The 23,944-nt window shown below is 42.6% G+C and overlaps 1 protein-coding gene across 1 annotated transcript; it reads left to right on the top strand.

Annotated features, from left to right (window-relative positions):
* The first annotated feature begins 2,816 nt into the window (after positions 1-2,816).
* On the top strand, positions 2,817-23,904 carry gipc2 (GIPC PDZ domain containing family, member 2). The gene is made up of 6 exons (XM_080726513.1): positions 2,817-3,274; positions 18,050-18,235; positions 18,399-18,579; positions 19,332-19,444; positions 21,120-21,201; positions 21,884-23,904. The coding sequence occupies exons 1-6, from the start codon at positions 2,972-2,974 to the stop codon at positions 22,033-22,035; spliced, it is 1,017 nt and encodes a 338-aa protein (XP_080582639.1). The 5' UTR covers positions 2,817-2,971; the 3' UTR covers positions 22,036-23,904.
* Positions 23,905-23,944: the final 40 nt, after the last annotated feature.

Below are 23,944 nucleotides of genomic sequence, written 5' to 3'. Positions count from 1 at the left end.
ATCAGAGTGGGGGGTCCCCAGTTAAAATAATTATTTTGGGGGTCCCGGCCTGAAAAGGTTGAGAACCACTGCTGTAGATGACATTAGATGCAGCTGTGTGCCAGGGGAGATGAGCCAACAGACAACACACACAGAAGGGCCCTTTAGGGACAGTCAGACCCCCTGGGCTACCCACCCCGTGCAAACAGTTAAGCGAGCAAACATGTTTATACTGAGGTTTACAACAATTAGAATGTTAGGAGGACACCCTAACACTTTATATGCCTAAAGGCCCATTCCCACTGGGCCAGATAACAGATATCTGGAGATATTTCTCCAGATATTTTTCCATGCAAAGTGAATGGTAGATACAGATAAAAAAAAAGTCTACCACAGATATTTGCCACAGATACTTTTATCTGTGGCAAATATTTTTTTTATCTGTATCTACCATCCACTTTGCATGGAAAAATATCTGGAGAAATATCTCCAGATATCTGTTATCTGGCCCAGTGGGAATGGGCCTTAAGGGCTATATCAGTGGATCTCAATGCTTTTAATTAAACAGACCCCCATAACTCTTGAGTGTACAAACGGAACCAAATGAAAGGGTCCATTTGGTTCCACTTTGTACACTATGCTAAGGCTCCATTTGGTTCATAACATAAAGGCCTAATCAATCATTTAGCCTGGGATCCCCTGGAACCCTGTTAAGGACCCTGGGGGTCCCTGGATTCCATTTTAAGAACAAGTGGACTAGGGGGTCTGGAGTGGACTGATCTGTGACCTCACATATACAGCAGGGGGGTTAGTGTGCTAATGTGTGCCAGCTGTTTCAAAAATAGACATAAATTGAATGAAATATCAAAGGCCTGCCCTACATATTGGAATTTAAACATTTCCCTCATAGGCTACTAGCTAATGTTAGCCTGATTGCTAGCTACATGTAAACAGACTGGCCATTCAGATGTAGTGGCTACTGAGGGTGAGGGATAAAGCTTAAACTAAAACAAATCTTTAATCTGGGACATCCAATTCGTTAGGTGGTAATAAGAAAAACACCATGGTTCTTCAAACAGATAGTTCTGAGTGCAGGCTGCAGCACTGCATAAAGCAGAACCCCACATTTTACCAGCAGTGGATAAATGGTGGTGTGGTGTCGGTAGTCCACTAGATGGTGCTGTCTGACGAACGGAGATCCAGCAGCCACAGTCCAGTGGAAACTGCAGCCTGGGACATTGCCCTGGTCTGGATTCTACTTATATAAAATGTAGCCTATATGTTTTTATATTAAAAATAACACTCACAACTCACATAAACATGACAATGACAGTTTACTCAATTACTGAATCTATCCATACATACATACATACATACATACATACATACACAACAACACATGTTATGTTCATGTGTGTATATGACTAGTTTATTAATAATGGGCCTAATGTATGACAACTTTCAGGAGGATTTCCAGTCATAACTCACGTATGCAACTGTTGTCTGACTCTGAAACATACATTCATGCTTTTCTCCAAAAATAATATGCAATCAAACCCAAACAACTGTGCTATAGCCTAGAGACTGACACACTGACACATGGGCATGAAGGCGTTGGAATGAACGAGTGGTTTGTGGTGGTGAAAAGTCCTGGGCTGTATCATTAGCATCTATAAAGCATTATAAAACACTTGATTTAAAAGATTGATCAGAATCCTACTTTAATCCTCGTCTTCGTTCTCTTTGAAACGTAAAACTGCGGAGCTCTGCTTTGTGCTGTGCTGTGCTGTGCTTTGTGCTGTGCTGTGCTGTGCTGTGCTGTGCTGTGCTGTGCTGTGCTGTGCTGTGCTGTGCTGTGCTCTGCTCTGCTCTGCTGTGCTGCATGTTGTGCCGCCTCGCCCAAAGTTACTGTAGGTTTGTTTTGAGGTCAAGATCCTCTGGCAAATTGTTTTTGGCCTCCCTGGTTTCCTCTTTCCAGGTGGGGTCCATCAATACCACTTTAGGAATGAAGTCCCGGTCCATTCTGAGGACATAATACTGTTTGAGCTGAAAGTTGTGAGACAACATTCATACACACTAGATCAGTGGTCCCCAAACTGCGGGGTCATGACCCCCAGGGGGGTCCCAAATTTATTTTGTGGGGTCCCCAGATCATTTTCTTAATGTGCAACATTGTTTTCTCACTCAACGGTAAACCAACAAACCAACATGCAATAGGCCATAAGTGTATATAGCCTACACAGGGTGTCTGCATGTTTCTAAAGTTACAATTTGAGGACTTTTAAGACCTTTACCATGCATGTTGGCCAAATTGTCAAATATTATGTAAGAAAGAGGCAATCATTGTGAAAGTAGTAGGTCGGCTATTTTCAAAATATGTATCTGTGGAACTGGGTCAAACTAAACGTAATGCCTCCAATTCCAAGTGCTTGTCGGGGTGGGGGTCGCGGCCTGAAAAGTTTGGGAACATTTGCACTAGTAAGTGATTGTGGAACATTTACATTTCAAGGACCCCCATAACTCTGGGACCCCCTCAAGGACCCCTGGCCCCACTTTTGAGAACCACACTGGGTCAAATACAATATTGTGCGTGTGCATGTGTGTGTGCGTGCGTGCGTGTGCGTGCGTGTGTGTGTGTGTGTGTGTGTGTGTGTGTGTGTGTGTGTGCGTGCGTGCGTGTATGTGTGTGTGTGTGCGTGTGTGTATCGTTTCCCTACGACCGGCAGGGGGTGTCAGAGTTCAGGCTACCGGTAGACGAGGGCTAAAAGGAGACCACGCCACCTACCTGTTGAATATTTACAACATTAATTTGTACTGAGAGAGAGAGGAGGGTGGTTGAGTCACTGACTGTCGAAGAACAAAGTCAAAGCTAGGTAATAAAAGACAAGTCAACCACAGAGGTAAAGCGGAAGGGAGGAAGGCAGGAAAAGGCAGGTTATAAGCACGGTCACTTCAATGTTGTTTTAATCCACGGACTGCTTTGCACGCCACAATGCCTCTGGGACCGTGGAAAAAGAAAAACAAGGCGAGCAAGGAGAGCTCCCATCTGGTGGAGAACGAGGTGCTCAGCGGCGGACGTCCAGGCGGTTCCTCCTCGGGCTCCGCGAAGTCGAACCACGGTGTCAATGGCGCCGCCGCCGGCGGGCTGCCACCTCCACCTGCCAACCTGCGGCCCAAGCTGGTGTTCCACACGCAGCTGGCCCACGGCAGCCCCACGGGCAGGATAGAGGGCTTCACCAATGTCAAGGAACTGTACGCCAAGATAGCAGACGCGTTCAGTATCAGCCCGCCTGAGGTGAGTTGAGTTATGTTAGAACACTGGGGTCGACTCGGGACCCATTTGTGGGTCACGGACCAATTTATGGTTCGCAAGTAAATATTTTATTATTATTATTATTATTAAAATTGAAAATGTTCTAAATTATTTTATTTCATAAATAAATACCAAAATTCTAAGAAGTTCCAAACATTCCAAAATAGATGTTTAAAGTAGCCTATAGTGAAAATAGCTCACACCGCGTAGATCTGCATTTTCACTAGTTTGGGATCTATTAGAATACGAGCCTTTGAGAAGTTGGAACTGAAATGGAGCTATAAGAAGAAGCGCAGTTATGACATCTGGAGGGCTTTGTGTGGTGGTGGTGATGATGATGGTCATTTTGGTATTATTTATTATGAATATGATTAACTGCTGGAGAACACCAGCAGGCAGCAGGTGTTTGCATGAAGGCGCGCCCTGTGCGCACTGAGAGAGCACATAATACAAGATCATAATAAATAGTATGAGAGTAGGCCTATAGCCTTACAACCCAAACACACTGTGCACACATTGACGCATTCCTTAGTTTTTGAATACCACTTTAAGCCCTACTACACGCTTTGTCTACGAGTAGGCCTGTTGTAAGCTTGTAGTAAAGCTTGTTGGTCTGCTATTTACACTATTTTTGAGGTAGTGTTCAAATTAAAAATAACAATTGTAAAACAAAAATAAACATGATGATTAGCCTATATTTTTGCCTATATGACATGCCCAAAAATAAAGTGGTTTGAATAATAATTGAATTTAAAAAAGCTCTCATTAGCTAAACAAATATTTGTAGGAATTTATTGTGACATAATTTCATGATCAGATAGAGATGCCCGCAGAGTTACAGACTATGTTGGAACACCTGTTCAGATAGTAGGCTATCTGTAAGTCTTACGACCATAGTGGTTCTCAACCTGTGGGTCGGGTCAGGACTCAGGAGAGTAGTGAAGTAAGTGACCATTTAAGGACTTTTAAGACCTTTTTAATGCAAAAGAGTAATATAAGAAAGAGGCAATATTTGAAAATAGCCCTAACCCAATATTTATTCTTGGAACAGAGTCAAAACAAAAGGTAATGCCTCAACTCCTACATTCCAAGTGCTTATCAGGGTGGGGGGGATCCCCAGGCCCAGTTCAAATATGATTATTTTTGGGGGGTTGTGGGCTGAACAGGTTGAGAACCACTGCGCTTACCAACTAGACCAAGGCAAGGGTCTTCAACAGGGGGTCCGGGACCCCCAGAGTTACTACAGAGGGGCCTCCAAATCTTTGTGTGATAGAAACATTTTTTCTCCTTTTTAACCACTTGAACCCTAGCGTCCATTTTCTGAGAACTTAGGAATAAAGAGGTTTGGAGTAGAGGGGAAAAAGAGCACACTAAGTACAAAGTGAAAGGTCAAGTTTATAAAGTATTGACGGTTCAAGTGGTTAAATATCTGAAAACACAAATGACATGAATCCAAAATACACTGATGATTGAGCTATCAAACGATTAAGCTATCAAACGATTAAACTGTATGGAATCTATGAACAGGTTGTGGGGGTCCCTGCTTCATCTAAGGGGTCCTTGGCCTGAAAACGTTGAAGACCCTTGAACTAGACGCATCAAATGCTGCATTTTGCATGTGCGCCCTCCTCTCCAGTCCTGACTTGCTGTTTGTACTTTTCAAAAGCATCAGTGAATGGTATGCTACGCTGCTGCTTAGCCTTTTGTCAACCCCCTGAGCATGGGGACCAGATAGGCCGGCCAGACAGCCTGCTATCACCCAGAGCACAGCACAGGGACGCGTTGATGCAGGAGCCCCGGGTTAACTCACTGCCTCACTCCCACCTTCCCCCACACAACCAAACAATGGCCTCCAGTTCCACTCCGGTGATGAGAGTCAGGGCCATTTTTATTTGCCCAAGTGCGGGAAATGTGCAGGAATTTGGCATTGGTGCATGTTGTGTATGTGTATGCTACTGAGGGTTGTCCATAACTGCTGGCACACATGGGTCACAGGAGCAATACAGTAGGACCTCACATAATAGAGATGTACCAACACAATCCTTCCCGATTCCAATACCTATAACTTGTGTAATAACAGATAACGGTGTGTAATGAAAAAAAAAGAATAGAATAAATCTAGATCACAGTGGTTCTCAAGTGGACCCTTACAGGTCTGTAAGTCTGAGATTGTACAGACGTTCCATTTGTCCACTCTCAGAGTTATGGGGGTTCTTGAAATTGAAAAGTTTGACAACCACTGATGTAGGAATAAATAAACCCATTAATAATTGTTAAAGTTCAGCTACAAGTTAGTAAAATAATAATAAATGTTACAGTAAAGAGTATAAAACAGTGGTGCAACATCAACTGAAGCAATCACAATATGACCGTGAATAAATTCTCATCATGTAATATGGTATGGGATTGTCAAAGGCATAAACAGGTATACTCAAACAGGTATACTGGTATCGGTATCGGTATCGAAACAACTCCACTCGCATAGCTGCTGAAGGGCTGGTTCTGTGAAGCTATGGAACCAGACACTGTCTTTTTGAGCTGGAGAAATGATTGTCAACAATCCTGATCAGACTGCACAGAGGTTTTCTGAGCAAGGCATCACTAGGGATGGGTATCGTTCACCTTTGAAACGATACGATACCTTTTTCGATACCTGGGAATCGATACGATACCCTTTTCGATACCATTTTCGATACTTTTTATTTAAGTTTAACTGCTCTGAGGTGATGATAATGATGATCACAGTGTGGTGGAGCGGAGAGTATAGATGTTGGATAATCATCATAGTAATAAACATTATAGGCTATTGTCAGCTATTTTCCACAGTAATGACTGAGAGCATTAAACTCTCAGTAGCCCAACTGTTACAGATGCGACCGGCCAGGGGTGCGTTCCAGAGTATCGAAACGAGGTATCGTTCGTTTTTACGTGAACCGATACCCGATAGTATCGACGTCATGCGTCTAGAAATGATCATAATCACTCTCTCTGTCTAGGCTTGTCGGTGTTCTTTCAACAGTGCGTTGTGGATTAGCACATTTTGTATTTGAAGCGCTACAGGAAATCTTTGTTGTTGTTGTTCTTCTTCAGCAGACTATTGAGAAACTTTCTACCTTTGTTCTGAGCTGGTATGTTAAGTGATAGCGCCTTCCACAGTAACATTACATACCACTGACTGGGCTTCTGTTATGGCGGCAGGCTGATTTGCCTACAGTACCTCCTCCATCCACGCAGACATGTTTGTGTCAGAGCCAGGCTGATAGATATATCTGCCATTATTTGACTTGTTTGATGACACGATGAATTGAGTACATATAGGATCAAAATAGAAACAAGACCCTAGCCTAGGGCCTTTTGTGTTATCCATCCCATAGCTTGTTAAATAGTGTCAATCAATCAATCAATCAATCAATCAATCACATTTTGTGTTCCATCCATAGTTTGTTTTTGTTTAGTTTTTCAAGATATTTTTGGGGGCATTTCTGCCTTTATTGATAATACAGTTGGTAGACTGGAAACAGGGAGAGAGACGGGGAGTGACATGCAGCAAAGGTTGTCGGGATCGGGATTCGAACCCGCGAGGCCTCGATACGCTGACGCTGTCAGGCATTAGAGCCTAAGTGGTATGCGTCTGGACCGCTTGTTAAACTTATCAATCAATCAGTATCAGCAATTATGCACCCGGTGTGCCTCAATGTTTAACCTCTTCGAACCTGGTGTCCTTCTCATTATAGGCTTTGGTTTTAACACCTTCTAAACATTTTTCAAAAATAGACGATCTATGGTACAAGCTCACAATGCGTCACAACCATTTTTGAATAGTGCTTAAAGGAGTAGTTCACCCCCAAAATGACTTTTTTTCTATTGATTACTCGAGCCATGGAGAGCAGAGTTTTTTGTTTTTTGTCACATTCCTAAGACAAAAATTTGATTTGAGTAAATTTACCCCCATTGATTCCGGATGAACGGGTCACCATCCGAAATGAATGGGGGTAAATTTATTGTTATCACATTTATGTCTTAGGAATGTGACAAAAAACTAAAAATATTATTGAACTCTACTCTCCATGGCATGAGTAATCAATAGAAAAAAAGTAATTTTGGGGGTGAACTACTCCTTTAAGTGGTTAAATAAAAATAAAGTTTCTGTTGATTTTGTAATATATCATAAGGTTCTCAAAATCAAATCTTAAGTTGACCTAATTGATCAGAAATCTTGATCAGTCAAAACATTGATAGTCAGTGGTCTAGTAGTTACTCTAGTGCTCTCTAGAATCCTCATCGGAACCAAAGATCTGGTGTCGTTCAGGCTCCAGTTTGTGTGCTTGTATCATTATTATTACAGTGAGAGGGAGACAAACGGAAAGCCAGAATGGGGCAGAGAGAGAGAGAGACAGACAGAGACACAGCGTGATGTGATGATGGAGGGTGTTGCTGAATTCAACATCATCCTCCAGAGGAAGTCCCTGGCGTCCGGAGCTGTGGGCACGGCCTCAAATCTGCCCTGATAACACCTCCTCCTCTGGTGGTCCCCAGGGAGCCTCCTCCCTCCACAAACACCCCCACAGCATGCTCTGGAAGCCACGCCAACCAGGGTTACCAACTTACCATGTCCACTTGTTATAAGTGACTTTGGACTTGTTTGTTGCTTGTAGATATGGGTAGTTTAGTTAGGGTTGCGGTTTTTGGGGCTCGTTTCTAAAGTGTAGTTGCTTATTTGGGCTTGTTTCCGAATGTCGTTTAAACCAGTGGTACTCAAACATTTTCATGTCAAGGACCCCCCTCAAAATAATAGGCATATGTATTTGTCCACGGACCCCCATCTGAAAATATTTTGTGCCAGGGGACCCCCGTACCAGATTTGTAATATTTTACCAGTAATTATTTTTGAAAATAGCAGATCTACAAGCTCACAACACGTCGTTCGCACCGCGGGCGTGTTGCTTATTTCTCTTGCAAAATCTGGCAACACTGCATGACGTCAACCAGGGTCACACATCCAGAAGCAGCACAAAGCCAGGAGAATATTTGAGCTGTTGGATGATTGAAAGTTAAGGAGGACTTGCTCTGACTTTCCACTTCACACCATTGTGTTTATGAAATGACAGAATGTGCTTAAGAGCTGTCCAAGCATCCTCTTCTCACACAACTAATTGTGTTGCATTTTACTCTGCTGTGCAAATCAAGCTGGCGGGTCACATCCAGAATCGGCACACAGTACAGTGCTGAGATATCAATAGTTCAGTGTTCAGTTGTAAAGGGCAACATTTTGTCATTTATCTGAATGATCTTGTTAGCCATGCTTCCTGTATTTGATAGTTGGATTTGTCAGTATTATTTGGTAGATGTTGGCCTTTGGCTGCACTTATTGCACACCTTGCTAGAACTGGCCTTAAGTTCCACCTCAAATGAAACTGGAAGATAACCTGTGACAAGATATCCAGAAGTGAGCTACGATAAGCCATAACTAGGGTTGTAAAGGGAAGGAATAGCTTTGTGACTCTTGCGTTTACCTGCGTACTTTCTTATTACCCATTATGTAATGACTGGTGGTGACGCTGCTGTCTTCTGTCTATAAATGGTACACAGTGCATTTACGTATATAGTGACTTTATACAAAGCACTATATGTGCATTACAGATTCACCCATTCACACACACACACACACACACACACACACACACACACACACACACACACACACACACACACACACACACACACACACACACACACACACACACACACACACACATTCACACATCGACGGCAGAGGAATGCAATTCAGTTTTTCAATTCAAAGGAGCTTTATTGGCATGAGAAAACATACGTTTACATTGCCAAAGCATGTGTCACATGTCTGCATGCAAGGTACCAACCTGCTCACTGGGGGCAGTTAGGGGTTCAGTGCCTTGCTCAATGACACTTTGACTGCCAGCGATCGAACTAGAAACGTCATGATTCCCAGGCTGCCGCATTACCTCCCATTACCTCCTGTCAAAATTCGATTACATTACAGTGCATGTGACTTCCCTGTAATTATCTGTTGCTGGGAATCAAGTTAGAACTTTGTTTCATATTAACGTCTCACGTCATTGCGTGAACAGTAGAAGCCTTACAGCATGTCACACTATACAGGTCAAAGTCTGCTTATTGTCCTGCAGTTGTAGTTTGAGGTGTGGCAGCCAGTATGACTTTGCAACGTGTCCACCTGTTCTCCCTCAGTGTGCGTCGCTCCCTAATCACACTGACTGGCCACAAGTCATTTGTTTAGATTTTGAATAGCCAAGCTGTCATCCCCTCCCTGTGACAGAACTGCATGTTGGAGTTTTTGCTTCGCAGAAGTCCACAGGCTGGTTCTCTGCAGTGGTGCAAAGAATGGGTTAGTTAGCTCCTGTTCAGCTTTAAGCGCACACCCAGACATTTCTTAATTAAGAGGGAGGATTAGCTAAGGTATTACAGTCTCATTTGATGGAGACTGTCTGCTGTTTGCATTAGCCCTGGCTAGGGCTGTCACAATTATTACATAATCGTCTAATCGTGATTATTTGAGTGACAATTAATCGTCATGTGAAATGTCATATCGTGACAGCCCTAGCCCTGGCTTCTACAATCACCTGAGCCCAGTGCCATGGGCGTCTTAAAAAGGGAACAAGTTACAACATTACCGCCAAAAAGGACGTGTGATAAGAGCCATCTTATACGAAGATACAAAAAGTGGCAAGAGTGCCACTATCAGTGCATAGGTTACATATAGTTATAGGTTACGTAGTGTTTCACCTGCAATAGTTCTGGAATTCAAACAAGGCATCAGTGAAAGGAAGTAAAATCAGACACGTTTTAAAGTGCTGCTATTTGTGTTTCTTCCAGGGCCCATAGCCTACTACAGTATGTCTGCACGAAACCAGGGATTACTGGGAAATATAGGCTATTGCAGATATTAAGTATAGATTACAACCTTCAAAGGAATACTTGAGATTGCTTGATTGTTATTGAAAAACACACTTGAGGCTAGCACGTGGAGAGAGCTAAAAGGTTCTTCTGATTTAAGCTCCTTTCAGAGAAATTAAGATAATTAGACTTTATCTGTAATAAAAAAGCTTTTATTGTTTACCCTAGTAAAGAAAAGCGGACATATGTTATCCAATGCAAACCAAATGTTCAACTTGTGTTGTTTTTTGTGTGTGATATTACTGTATTATTATCTAGCTAGAAAGTAATTTAGAAGTTATGTAAAAGTTTTGAAGAACATAATGTAAAAGAAAAAAGGTCACTGCAGCCAATATTCGCCTTATTATTATTGCACATGGCAAACTGGCAGAATAGATAAACAAATATTAGATGAGTGCACAACATTGGCTTTCATACTACATGGGTGTTCCGAAACAGAGCGCTATCTCTGTGTACAGAACATGCCCAGCTTTTTACAGCGACGTCGCGCTTCGCAGCTGAGACAGACCTCAGGTGCGGCTTGAAGCCATGATTGGAATAAAATGGGACTGATAGCGGGCTAAGTGGTTGTTTACCCGCAGATCAGACGGAAGGAAGGGTTGCTACGCCACTGCAGCCTCCGCACAACGTGAGCTCACCGGCAGGGAGGAGTTCTCATTGGCCGGCTGCTCCAGAGAGAGAGAGGCTGACTGCGGTGTGTCGCAAGCAGGAATGAGGAGCTTGACAAAACAGCTACTGTTGATAGAGAAAGAGGAGTAGGGCTCTACTCCTGATAGTTGTCATCACCTGCGTGGAATGGGTGTGTTTGTGCCTCTGGTGAATGAGAGGAGAATTTGACCACATGTCTTTCATTACGCGCAACAAGCCCTCTTCTCTGCCCTACTACGCTTTTAAGTGTATCCGCCAGTGGTGTAAAAAGGACCCAAATGTTTTACTTAGGTAACAGTATCAATACTGCAATGCAGAAACACAAGTAAAAGTCTAGAATTCAAAATGTGCTTGAGTAAAAGCTACAAAAATATTGGTATCAAAATGTACGTTAACCATTTAGGACTGAGGCCGATTCTAAAAACGCCTTCTAAATCCTGAAAAACTTTCTGAAAAACATATTATTTATTTGGCTTTTGGGGTTCCCGTCTTGAAAGCTAAAAACCCCAAAAGGTGTTCCCGTCCTAAAGTACCAAAAGTAGAAAGTACTCTCCCATTTCACAAGTTTTCAGATGAAAATAGCAGATCTACGCATTGTGGGCTTGTAGATCGGCTATTTTCCAATGGCCGAAATGTACTATATAGGGCTGAAGTGGAGTGGTTAATGTCTTGTAATAACTAACTTGAGTAAATGTACTTTACAGTTACTTTACACCACTGCATTCCTTGTGCACAGCCCTCTCACTGTCCTGCTACACTTCTGTGTATCTGCTTGTAGATCTGCTGTCTTCACTAGTTTTGTGCGACGGCCTTGTATGATTTGCGAAAGAACGTACAAATTCGGAGATACAAGATTTCCACCCGACAACGACGATATACTAGTGTTGTTGCTGCTCTTGTACCACCATTATTACTGGGGTGTTGGTGGGGGCCAGACAGTAGCCCCCCACCGGCCGCAAATGGCCCGCGGGCCGCCTATTGGGGAACCCTGCCCTACTGAAATATGAGTTGTAAACAAGATTCTCGTTGTGCTGTCAGCTGTTATTAAGAATTTTGTATTTGTACTCCTGCACATCTTAACATCCGCAGACTGGTAAATGATTACAAAATGAAAGTGCTGATCAGTGTCATTCCTTGTTAAGAAATGAGCTGTGGTGGTTTAAGGGAGTCGTTAAAGTTATTCAATACATGCCTTTTAATAAATAATTAAAATCCACCGCTTCTTCCCCTTACGATGCGGTGTCTGGCAAATTAGAGACATGTCTGGCATGGTTGAGGTCAGCAATTCCTTCCCTTTGGTGACAAACAAAATGCACAATAAAGCAGAATACTGTAGGTAAAGAATAGACATGCAAATATCTATATCTCTATTGTTTACATAAATCCATGACTCCGTAGCAGTAAGCTACAGTTAACCACCCCTATTATATATACTTAAAAACCTTTTCAAAAATAGCCGATCTACAAGTCACAACCCAACGCAATGTGTTGTAGAACATTTAGAAAACATTTAGAAAATGTTCTATATTGTCCTAATATGACATGGCCAAAGTAGGGACGGCAGGTTGAAAGTGGCTGATCTCTTGACTTCTCTTTTTTTTGTCGTCATCATCATCGGAAGACCAGTTGAAGAGGCTGTAAAATGAACAACAGTGAGTGGCTTACCAAAAATAAACTGGTTTCCCAAGCTTTGTGTGATAAACACTATCTCATTACGGGCCGGGTTTCAAGGCAGTCAATTAATGTCTTTCTCTCTCTCTAGCCTAAACTTCCCCCAAGTACAAGGAGGACAAGCCTTTCTGAGTGCACTCACTGTAGGTTATCAGATTACATGTTGGTATAGAGCATCGCAGTGAGGTGTCGGAAGCAAGCTGGCCATTCATTTTTACCATAGGGTTTTTCATTATCAACCACAAAGTCGTAGCAATTCAATGTACACTTACCACTAGGCTGGTGGTTGTAAAATGGTTCTATATGTTCCTGTAGAACCCCCGAGTATGTATGCAATCACTCTAGTTTTAGTAAAAACACGTTTTAATCAAGATCGCACAGAGAAGAACTGCATTTCCCATACTGCTAAACATGTACATCCGGTGAAATCGACGTCTGTGGTTGGTCTAGCTTCTTCTTCTTTCACATATCTTGTGGTTACGGCGGAAGTAGCTACTGCTCCCTGTCTGCCCGGCAGATTATTGCACTTCAGCAGAACTCCGTGAGCGAGTGTCTTTCTTTTACAAATATGATGCACTATGTTAAAGATGACGATAAGAGCGTCCACAGAGATGAAAATCACTACATGTCAGGCCATATGCTGCCCTGGATAACTAAACTGAGCGTGATTTAAGGGCTATATTTCAGGAAACAAGTGTCATTCGCAATGCATTCTGGGATTGTAGTTTCCGCAATTTAAAAAATAATGATGTACACAGTCTTGTACCCTGCCCTTTTTTCAGCTTTCTAATCAATTGTTGCATTAAACAAAAATTGAATATTGTCATGATTCCTCTCCAGCCGAGGTGGCTTTGTCCGAGGCTTAAAAACGTTTAAATAAATACTTTATGAAATGTCAATGGAAGAAATGAATGGGGAAAACGCTTCCGACACCAGAGTAAAGACGGGGTGGGGCTTCAACTCCGATGCTCTATACAGTAAGAACTTGCTCAATTACATTTTATTAAGAGAATTTTCCATATGTGGTTACACACATATGACTAGTTTGACTACACATTCACAAGTTGAGTTTTTGAACATGCTGTAAATGACTGTAAAGGCCAGCTAATTTTGTGAACTGTCAAATGCCTCACTTAAGCACCTATCCACCTTAAAGTGAGCTTTCTCTGGTCTGTCTCTGTTTCAGCAATGGCAATGGAGTGATGTGAGAGATGGCGCGGCAACAAAAAAAAACTTGTAGATCTGCTATTTTCACCACGCGACACTGGCGCTCAACGAAGTATAAATCAGGCTTAACTACATCAGTGCGACCTAGGCTGTGTGGTGGCGGGAATGTCTGCAAAAGCTTCTGGCGTTAATGGGGTGAGGGGCTAGGCTGTCTACACTGCCACTCGTCCCACGTGCTCATGGGTAATGCCCCTTCAGAGGGGAGGGGAGGGGGGGTGGCGAGGCGAGGCGTTTAAGGGGACTTTGGCGTGGCGAGAACAGTCGGCCTAGCTGTGGAGAGTGACCATTCAATTACAGTCCCCTCTTATCCTCCCACTCCCCGCTGCACTGCTCCCTTTTCCCTTTCTCTGCCCCCCCCCCCCCCACCCCCCCCCCTTCTGTAATCCCGTCCTTTTATACTCTGGTAACCACAGGCAACGCCGCTTGTGTCTGTGTCAGCTGATGTGTGTGTGTGTGTGTGTGTGTGTGTGTGTGTGTGTGTGCTCGCTTGCCTGCCTGTTGGTACACAAAAGGGGGCCAAATACGGACGGTTTTTGGCTGCCTTATTATACAGTATATGCTGCTCGCTCTGCGACACAAAAGATCATCCTCTTGAATTGAACCTGTACGAATTCTATTTTTTTCTTCACAAATCCCGAACGTTGGTTGGTAAATCACAGATAGGTGTTTATTCACAAAGCCCCAGGAGGGAGGGGGTTGGAAGCGAAAGCACATACAGTACAGTACTTATGCAACATACACAAGAGCAGATCGTAAAAGAGCAACACTTTTGCACACTCCACCTGTCAGTCTTCCACAGACTGACAGGTGGGTTGACCCGAGGCCTGTCACATTTATTACAGACGGTAATCGTCTAATCACAATTATTTGACATAATCGCAATTATTTTGTCATAATAATTGTTTACATGTTGAAAAATGTTCATATATTTTTCAAACATCTTCAAAAATAGTGGAATTAGCAGATCTACAAGCTCGTGATGCGATGTGTTGTGAGCTTGTAGATCGGCTATTTCCACTATCGATGTTCTTTTTTAAGTATAAAGTTGTCAAATATGTCAGTCATTTCTTTGTATATTTAGGTTATGTCGTGTGCCATATATGTGTCATATATGTGCAACTTCAAAGCCTACAAGCCAAACAGAAATGTAATTGTCAATGACAAAAACACAATTAAATCATTAATCGCAATTATTTGAGTGACAATTAATCGCCATGTAAAATGTCATAATCGTGACAGACCTAGTCAACCAGGGAATGACCATTGGCCAACTGATGCAATGGATAGAAGACTCCCACGCACGGGCCTATTTGACAGGATGAATTTTTTGATTTGGAAATTTATTGGAGGATAAAACACTTGAGATGCATCATCTCGTCTTCCAGAGTGTCCTCATGCACAACACACAACAATGACATGATACAATCACATAAAAATCCCAATACATTGACAAAACATATAAGGGCTCTCACATGCACCATCCCAGACCATTCTACATCTGTTACACATCATCAAAAGATAATAATGATAAACATACTTGCATGTGAAGAAGATAGAGTGTGGGACTCTTTCTTCTACTAGAGTAGGCATACCATTATGAATCAAATTGAAAATCGAATCAGTATTATGCTCATTGAGAGATCTCATCTCCTCTTATAAATAAAACACGCTATTTGTTAAATCTCATTAACAATAGAAAAATGTATTGATTTTCTTCCTCAAGAGATGCTGATCTCATCTAGTGGCCAGAGTCTAGACAAAGGCAGCTGCTATACACTACACTAGATTAGTGTCATCTAATGTACCGGTAATCATTTAATGGTCATAAATGAATCACATAGATTCATATTAGAAAAATGATTTGATTCATTGTAAATAGTGGTTAGTTGCACAACATTCTTTTTTTCCCCACAATGTTTTTTATTTTTTTATTGTATCATGATAGTGCTGTAGACAATGACTAGTGTTTATTAACCACTTTCAATTCAAACCTAATCCCCAATTTGAGCATGATATTTATAGGTGAAAATTGTCAACAAATAGCAGATTTCCACTGTTTGATGCTCTGTGAGCTTGTAGATCTGCTATATTTGAATTAAAGCTTTAAGTGATGAAAGGAGATAACCCGGGGTTCACCAGTGCTGCCTCCAGGCTCCTCCTGCTGGCTTTCACTGGCAATAAAGGCTTTGAAATCAGGCAACAGGTAGCCTCGCGTAGCCAGGCTTACTCATCTCCGAAGAGAAAAGCCTGGTGACAATAGAAGGCAGAAAGCGTTCAACTTCCGCCGTAGGAATTTCACCGGAAGCTGTATTTTTTTCACGGTGCGGTGTTCCTGCAAACGTATTCCCTGCACGAAATTAACTCTGGTCTACGTCTCCTGCTCCGTCGGTTGCGCTTGCAATAAACAATATACAAACAAAAACATTGATTCAAGCAATGTTACACCTATTAAGAGTGAGTTAGGAGCTACAATCTATTTTAGTTTTTTCGCTGGGGAATGTAAACAGACCCACACCGCATGACGTAACGTCCGTTAAACGCAGACTTCCGCTAGAAATCTTGGAACACACCGGAAGGCATATTGTCTACAGGGTGGGCAACAAGCATATCGTTGCTGTCGGGCCGAAACCTCTTATCTCCATATTCTACGTTTTTGTGTGTTTTTTCCCCTTCTTTTTTGTAAATTAACACCCTACTTCAGGGGTCTCAAACTGGCGGCCCGAGGGCCATTTGCGGCCCGCAAGACGATATTTTGTGGCCCCCACCTTAATATGAAAGTTTAATGTTAGTGTGGCCTGCGAGTTTTATATGAACCTCAAAACAGTTAATAACACAGTACAGTTAACAGTACAGTACATGTTCCATAAGTTAAACACAATTTGTTTACACCAGGGTCCTTGTTTATCTTATTTTGTGTTTAAAAAAAAAAAAGACATTTGAGAAGATTGGATTTTCTTTTTTAATTTCTTTGATGGGGAGATAGATACAGTAGTTGTTAGGCTGGTATGAAACTACAGTATAATAATAAAACAAATTATTGCACATGCACTAATTTGTTTTATTAGTGTATGTGCATGCGCACATGCATGCGCTGCGCACGCGTGCATGTGCGCTGAGGCTGAGGCCCAGCCTCAGCCATACTCTGCCTCCAGCGGCCCCAAGGTAAATTGAGTTTGAGACCCCTGCCCTACTTGATCATAATCAATGCATTTTGAGCTTGTCGATCTGCAACTTTGGCTATTTTTTCTATTTGAATCCTGAAAAGAGCAGTTTTGGACATGAGGTTTCCACCCGACAGAGAGACACATAATTTACCACCGTCTATCACCATGCCAGTCCTGCCAACAAGGTGCAACCACAAATTGTGACGCCCCGTTTCAATATTATCTCTCTTGAGTTCCTTTGTTGGAGTTGGCGTCACACAGCCAGCGTCTGCTATATTATTAATTATCATTCGATTGTCTTCATTGATTTCTCTTTAGTTTTAACAACAGTAATGCATACGTGACACAGCAGGACGGCACAGGAGGATGTGTAACTACATAGTACTGTACAGTATATACAAGATAATTTAAAACAATACAGTTGATACAGAACAAAAAAAGACAAAATAGTAATGGATCAGAGTGTCACCTGCCATACAGAAAATCTGGTGTGAGTCCAGAGCTGGCCGAATATTTTTTCTGCTTCTCAGTTTTTAAAAGTGCCATCACATCTCCGACCCAGCGTCTATGAAGGAGATATAACTGATGTCCGATTAAACAATAAGGCACTGAGCCAAACATCTAAACATAAACACTTTAAAACAATACTATGTACTATGAAACACATACAGTACATGTACTTTGAAACAAGACACGTGTGTGATTTAAAACACATACATTGTACAGTACTATAAATCATGTCCTTGTACAGTACCACAGTGACACAGTTGGGAAAGGAGGGGCCCTGCTTTCCCGATCTTGATTATTTCTATTTGGAGAGAGATCTCATCTCCTCTTATAAATAAAACACCTTTAATTCTTTAACATCTAGCTTGCTTTTTAAGCTTTGATTGACAATAGTTCTAGATTAGATATAGGTATAGATATTTTCCCCTCATCTAATGGATAGACAAAGGCAGCAAATATTGTACACTACATAGATTGTTGTATCTTTCTCACCAATAACCCCAAATATTTAGTTCCTGTGTGTGCGTGCGTGTGTGTGTACGTACAGTATGCATAATGCATGTGTCTTGCCGCGTGTGTTTGTGTGCAGATCCTGTTCTGCACTCTCAACACCCACAAGATCGACATGGAGAAGCTGCTGGGGGGTCAGATCGGTCTGGAGGACTTCATCTTCGCCCACGTCAAAGGCATCAAGAAGGAGGTGGAGGTGTTCAAGAAGGAGGACGCGCTGGGCCTGACCATCACTGACAACGGAGCGGGCTACGCCTTCATCAAGGTAAGGACTTGGAGCCAGGGATGAGACGATAATCGTTAACGTTGTTTATTGTGATGAAAAAACACTCACGATAATGGTATAGAGTTCCACTGTTACTATTCACTCGCCCCGATTTAACGAATGAACCCCAGTGCCCACCTCTTCCATTTCCCCCTCTCTCCAGCGCATCAAAGAGGGCAGTGTGGTGGACGGGGTGAAGGTCATCTGTGTGGGCGACCACATCGAGTGCATCAACGGCAAGAACATTGTGGGGACGCGCCACTACGAGGTGGCCCGCATGCTGAAGGAGCTGCCCAGGGACAAGTCCTTCACTCTCAAACTAGTGGAGCCCATGAAGGCGTTCGGTGAGTCACCGTGGGGTGTGCGGTACATATTATGCAACAAACAAAATCTAAGAATTAAGCAACAGAAGATGTGGGTAGTGTTATCATGAACTACAGTATGACTCATCATGTTAGTTTTGATTATGTGATCTGGAGTGTTCTGTGTTTGAATAAAAAAAAGGTTTTATCATATTATTAATTGAAATGACGATCAATCAAGTTTTGAGAACGATTTCAATATACACTGAGCGCTGCATGTATACAAAGTAGAGTAGAGGATGTTATGGCAAATACAGGTCTTGGCCACGCCAGTGATTGCTTGATCCACAATCTTGGGAGAATAAGAATAAGCATGAGAGGTTGTTTATGTTATGCAAAGTATATGGTGCATTAACACACACAAAAGATTTAATTTAAATGAACAAAATCATTTTAGAGAAGAATAACAAAATCGATGTCTGTCATTTTTTCCAAGTCTTAATTTACATTAAGACAAGGTGTAAGAGTCAATGAAAATATTTTCTGTGCAAGCTTCCACGAATGTTAGTTTCGACAGATAACACAATGTCAGAAAAGGAAAATGTCACATAACAAAACGACAACATCAAGTATTAGTATACATAACCCACAGTCACATAAGATAACATAAGAGTATCTCCTCAGTATCTTGTGGACAGTGAAAATGACCAGCAGTTACATTAAGTTGCCCAAACTGTACGCACCCTGTGACATGACATCAGTTATTCACATTTAGTCCTTTTTTGAATGATCAGAAATGCTGGAGCCCAGGTCAAAGGGATCGAAACCTGCCAGTGAGAACAAGATTGGCACAGGACGAGGGACCCTGAGACTGAGATCCAAGGGCCCTGCTACTGTGGAGGATGTGGTAAGTGACTTCACTTGCTCCAGCAAAGCCCTGGCAGCCATTACCAAATGCTTATAATAGGTGCACTATGACTTTGGTAGATCCATCCTTAAAAGTATACATGCATTGATAGAGATTTGCATACAAATAAAGGACCAAAATGCACTATGGGGGTACATGCTAGTCTCTAGATTCTGCTGTTGATTCCTGCCCACATTGTGTATTGTTTTCCACCGGCCGTCCGTCCGTCGGTCGGTCACACGTCACACGTCACACCTTTGCCCTGCTCATATCTCCGCATCAGTATGACATCACACTGCTGACATCAGTATGACATCACACCGTACACAAATGACCCTTATATAAGACCGGCATTATCTACCGACAGATTAGTAACAAGATGTCAAAATCGTCTAGGAAGGATAGTGTGAGTCATGCTGGCACCCTTCGCGGCAGGAGGAAGCTGGTGCAATCGACCCCTTGGCTTGTCGGGACCCCTGCCTACTAACGGGGTGGCAGGCTATCACCTCAGACTAGAACCCGTACGGGGTGGCCGACACCAGCCCATTGACAAGAGAGAGGCCTTGATGTCCCTTTACTCTTTGATGGGGTGGCCAGTTGACTAAGAGTTTCCGTTCGGGCCTTCTCGATATTGTACAGATTTCCACGGGAAATCTGGGGGTGGCTATTACAAAGACCCTCACTCACCTTCACGTCATGTGGCTAGTCGTTAGGTAGCCATAGTTACACGTTGAAGGTTGAATCTCCAGATATGGAGATAACCAACACATCCCTCCATATATGGAGATAACCGACGAATCTCACTAAGTCTGACCTCACAAGCCCCATATTTGGACACGAACAACATATAACTCCATATATAGAGACATAGCTGCTGACATCAGTATGACATCACACTGCTGACATCAGTATGACATCACACCGTACACAAATGACCCTTATATAAGACCGGCATTATATACCGACAGATTGTGGAGATAAGCGACCAACGGTCGCTTATCTCCCGACTAGGGAGTCTTACTGGTGTTATTTATTTATTTTAGTCCCAGAGAGTTTTTAGCCAATTATTTGTACCCCTTTTTTGCCCCAATTTAGTTGTTATACCAATTGATTCCTCCCCACACACATTTCTGTGTTGTCACTGCTGTTGTATCCTACTGACTCACCTGCCAGTGAGGAGCCCCCACCAGGAGGACATACTGTTGTATCCTACTGTCTCACCTGCCAGTGAGGAGCCCCCACCAGGAGGACATACTGTTGTATCCTACTGACTCACCTGCCAGTGAGGAGCCCCCACCAGGAGGACGTAGAGCCTTCGTCCTACTCCTCCCGCGCAACACTCCCTGCTGACAGGTGCCGCCCCAGCCCGTAGGAATACATGCAATGACCAGTATCACCCTCCCCGTCCGGCTACCCTCCCCCAAACACGGACCAATTGTGTTCGCACAGACGCCCGACATAGCCGGATTCAAACCCACAACCTTCCGTGGTGGTGGTGGGCAGGGACGTTACCACTGCGCCACCCGAGCGACCTACACATTGTGTATTTTTAAACCAAATACTACCCTCAGTTGAGCAAAAGAGCATGGATGGGGCTATTCGTGAAATCTTGTTGATGATCGGTAGGCTGCCCCGAAGACATGATTGACATAACATATTGGTCTGTGTTTTCTAGCCTACAGAATTTGAGGAGAAAGCGGTGAGGAAAGTGGATGATCTCCTGGAGAGCTACATGGGAATCAGAGACACTGAACTTGGTGGGTAGTTTTTGTAGCCCTTTTCTTTCTCCCATCAGTTGGTTGACTAAGAACAACACACCACAGGGGCCTTAGGGAGTAATTGCATCAGAGACATTTACACCAGGGAATATTATTACCCCATGCAATATTGTGGTTTAAAGCTACATAAGTTTAATGTCCTTACCTGTTGGGGAGAGGTGATTGCAACTCTTAACACCCGGGATTCGAACTGGCGTCTCCTTGGAGACCAAACATCTATCGAGAGCTAATCCGCCCATGGCTAAGGGAGATGTTGGGCTCATGAGCTTCGAGCAGTGTTAATATATCGTGGACAATGTTCATAAGATGGAAGGGTCGATTCATACTCCACTTTTAGAGCCTAATTTATTTAGGTTCGGCTCTGTCTAAAGAAACTATGATATGGCGTCATTCAGAGGATCGGGGGGTGGGTAACGTCATTAATTCTGCTCCGAATGACGCCATATCATTGTTTAGACAGCCGAACTGAAATAAATTAGGCTCTAAGAGTGGGGTATGAATCGATCCTAAGGCTAACATTTCCGATCATTCGATACTGATGTCATTGTGTCAACATATGGCAGAGTATTCAAAATTGTGTTTACCATTCTCTTCCAAATATCTCTTTTTGAAATACATTTATTTGGTTTATTCTTAACTGTCTACCGCTTCCATGTTCCAGCTGCGACTATGGTGGAAGTCGGCAAAGACAAGAACAACCCAGATGAATTTGCCATGGCCCTGGATGAAGCCCTTGGGGATTTTGCCTTTCCCGATGAGTTTGTGTTCGACGTCTGGGGGGCCATAGGAGATGCCAAGCAGGGACGAGTTTAAGCACCACTTATACTGCATAATTCCCAGCACGTGTTTTTGTTTTGTTTTTTATTTGCCAACTGGACAAATTTCAACCAGCACAAAAAGGAGTGTGACGCGTGTTCATGGGGGAAGCAGTGCTGCACCTGGTTCTGACGGCTTAATGCATTGACTGTGGTGAAGAGGCGGATCTAGGCTGTGTAAGGCAAGCCTGTGATATTTTTTTGCGATTTGGATTGCAGTTCCATCTCTGGAACTGGTCTTGGATGGTTAAGAATCTAGGCTCAGAATTCTAGAATCCCCCATGATGACCTTGTGTTTACTGTTTACCCCATGGAAGACAGCATTGCTATAATGGTATTCACACAGTACACACATGCTGTCATCCCAAAGCACATTACTTAACACTGGTTACACATGGTACGTATGCAAAATCATTCACGCAGTTTTAATCACGCTTCTTTATCTTTGTCTGGTCAATTTGAATATACACGTCCTATTATGTATCACATGTTTTTATATTGTGTGCAAATGCTACTGAGATTTTTGAGCAGCAGCATTATGTAATTAGTGTATAATTATAGTGAACATAGCAATATTTCTCTCGAGTCAGCCTTTAACTCGTACTTGGTTGCACGCTGGGGTCACATACCAAAAATAGCCAATCTACAAACTTGTAGATTGGCTATTTTTGATGTCCAATGTGATAAGCAGCAAAGTATAAATTAGGCAGTACAGTTGTCTTTATATTGGTTATGGACTAGTTTTGTAGAATTAATGAATATATCTGTAAATGGCTGCTCTCATTCTGAGGGGGAAAACGTGATGTTTTATTGATGCCAGTTCATCCTGTTTTGAATTGAATGTGATTTCTTTTTAATGAATTCCCTCTTCGTGCCCTTGCCCGTTTCTCCAGTCTTGCCTTGAATCCAGCTGGCAGTAGCTGCTGAAGCACACCGTGTAGACGAGGCTGTGGAGTAGTTCAGTCAGTGGTTAATTTCAAGGACCTTCATGGGTCCAGGTGATGGGGGTAGTAAGACCCTTGAGGTTCCATTTGTACACTCAAGAGTTAGACTTGTAAGGGTCCATTTGGAACCCCCTCGTGGAACCCTGAGGGTCCCTGGACCCCACTTTGAGAACCACTGCAGTAGCCTGTTGAGATAACCTGGCATTTAGTATTTTTATGTTCTTTTTTTAGCAGATGTGCTGACAGATATTCAACTAACATTCCATCCTTTAGGCTATGTTCAGACTGGCAGCCCAAATCCCATTTTGGGCTATCGAGATTTGAATAGGACTGTATCAAGTCTTTTTGTTTATAACATTTGAACCACATTCCTTGGTCGTTGACATGTGATTCAAGTCGACACTGAAGTCTTATTTATACTTTATTGTACAAAGTCACTCGCTTCAAATAGCTGATCTACAAGCTTAATGTGCCACAATAAGACGCGGTGTAAGCTTTTAGATCGGCCATTTTAGCTGCTGTCTAAATAAAGACATCCGAGATGCGGACAGTCAGTCGGATGGAAACAAATCGGATGTGTCTGCGGTCTGAACAGAGCCTTGTGGCACTTTTGAACTGAATTATAGATGCTTATTTTGTCTTAATTTATTTTTTCCACTAGATTTGATATGCTGGAAAGATATTTTTACAGTCTTGACCTTAACTTTTGCTCCGATTCCACCATACTCACTCCTGTCAAGGTGTTCTGTATGGACACTTGTTATCCAATGACTTGTCCACACCATCCATCACCAGTAGAACGGAATTTAAATATTGAAATATTAAAGATTGAAGTAGTAATGTTTCAGGTCATTGCTCAACTCATGGCACAATTGTATATTGTTTGACAATCCAGGGATCACTGATGTTGGACAATAAAAAATGACATAACAATAGTCCTTGTGTTATTTATGACACTGGTTT

Source organism: Nannobrachium achirus (assembly GCF_963921795.1).
Source record: "Nannobrachium achirus genome assembly, chromosome: 5".
Lineage (NCBI taxonomy): Eukaryota > Metazoa > Chordata > Actinopteri > Myctophiformes > Myctophidae > Nannobrachium > Nannobrachium achirus.
This window is presented reverse-complemented; position numbering and strand designations above follow the sequence as displayed.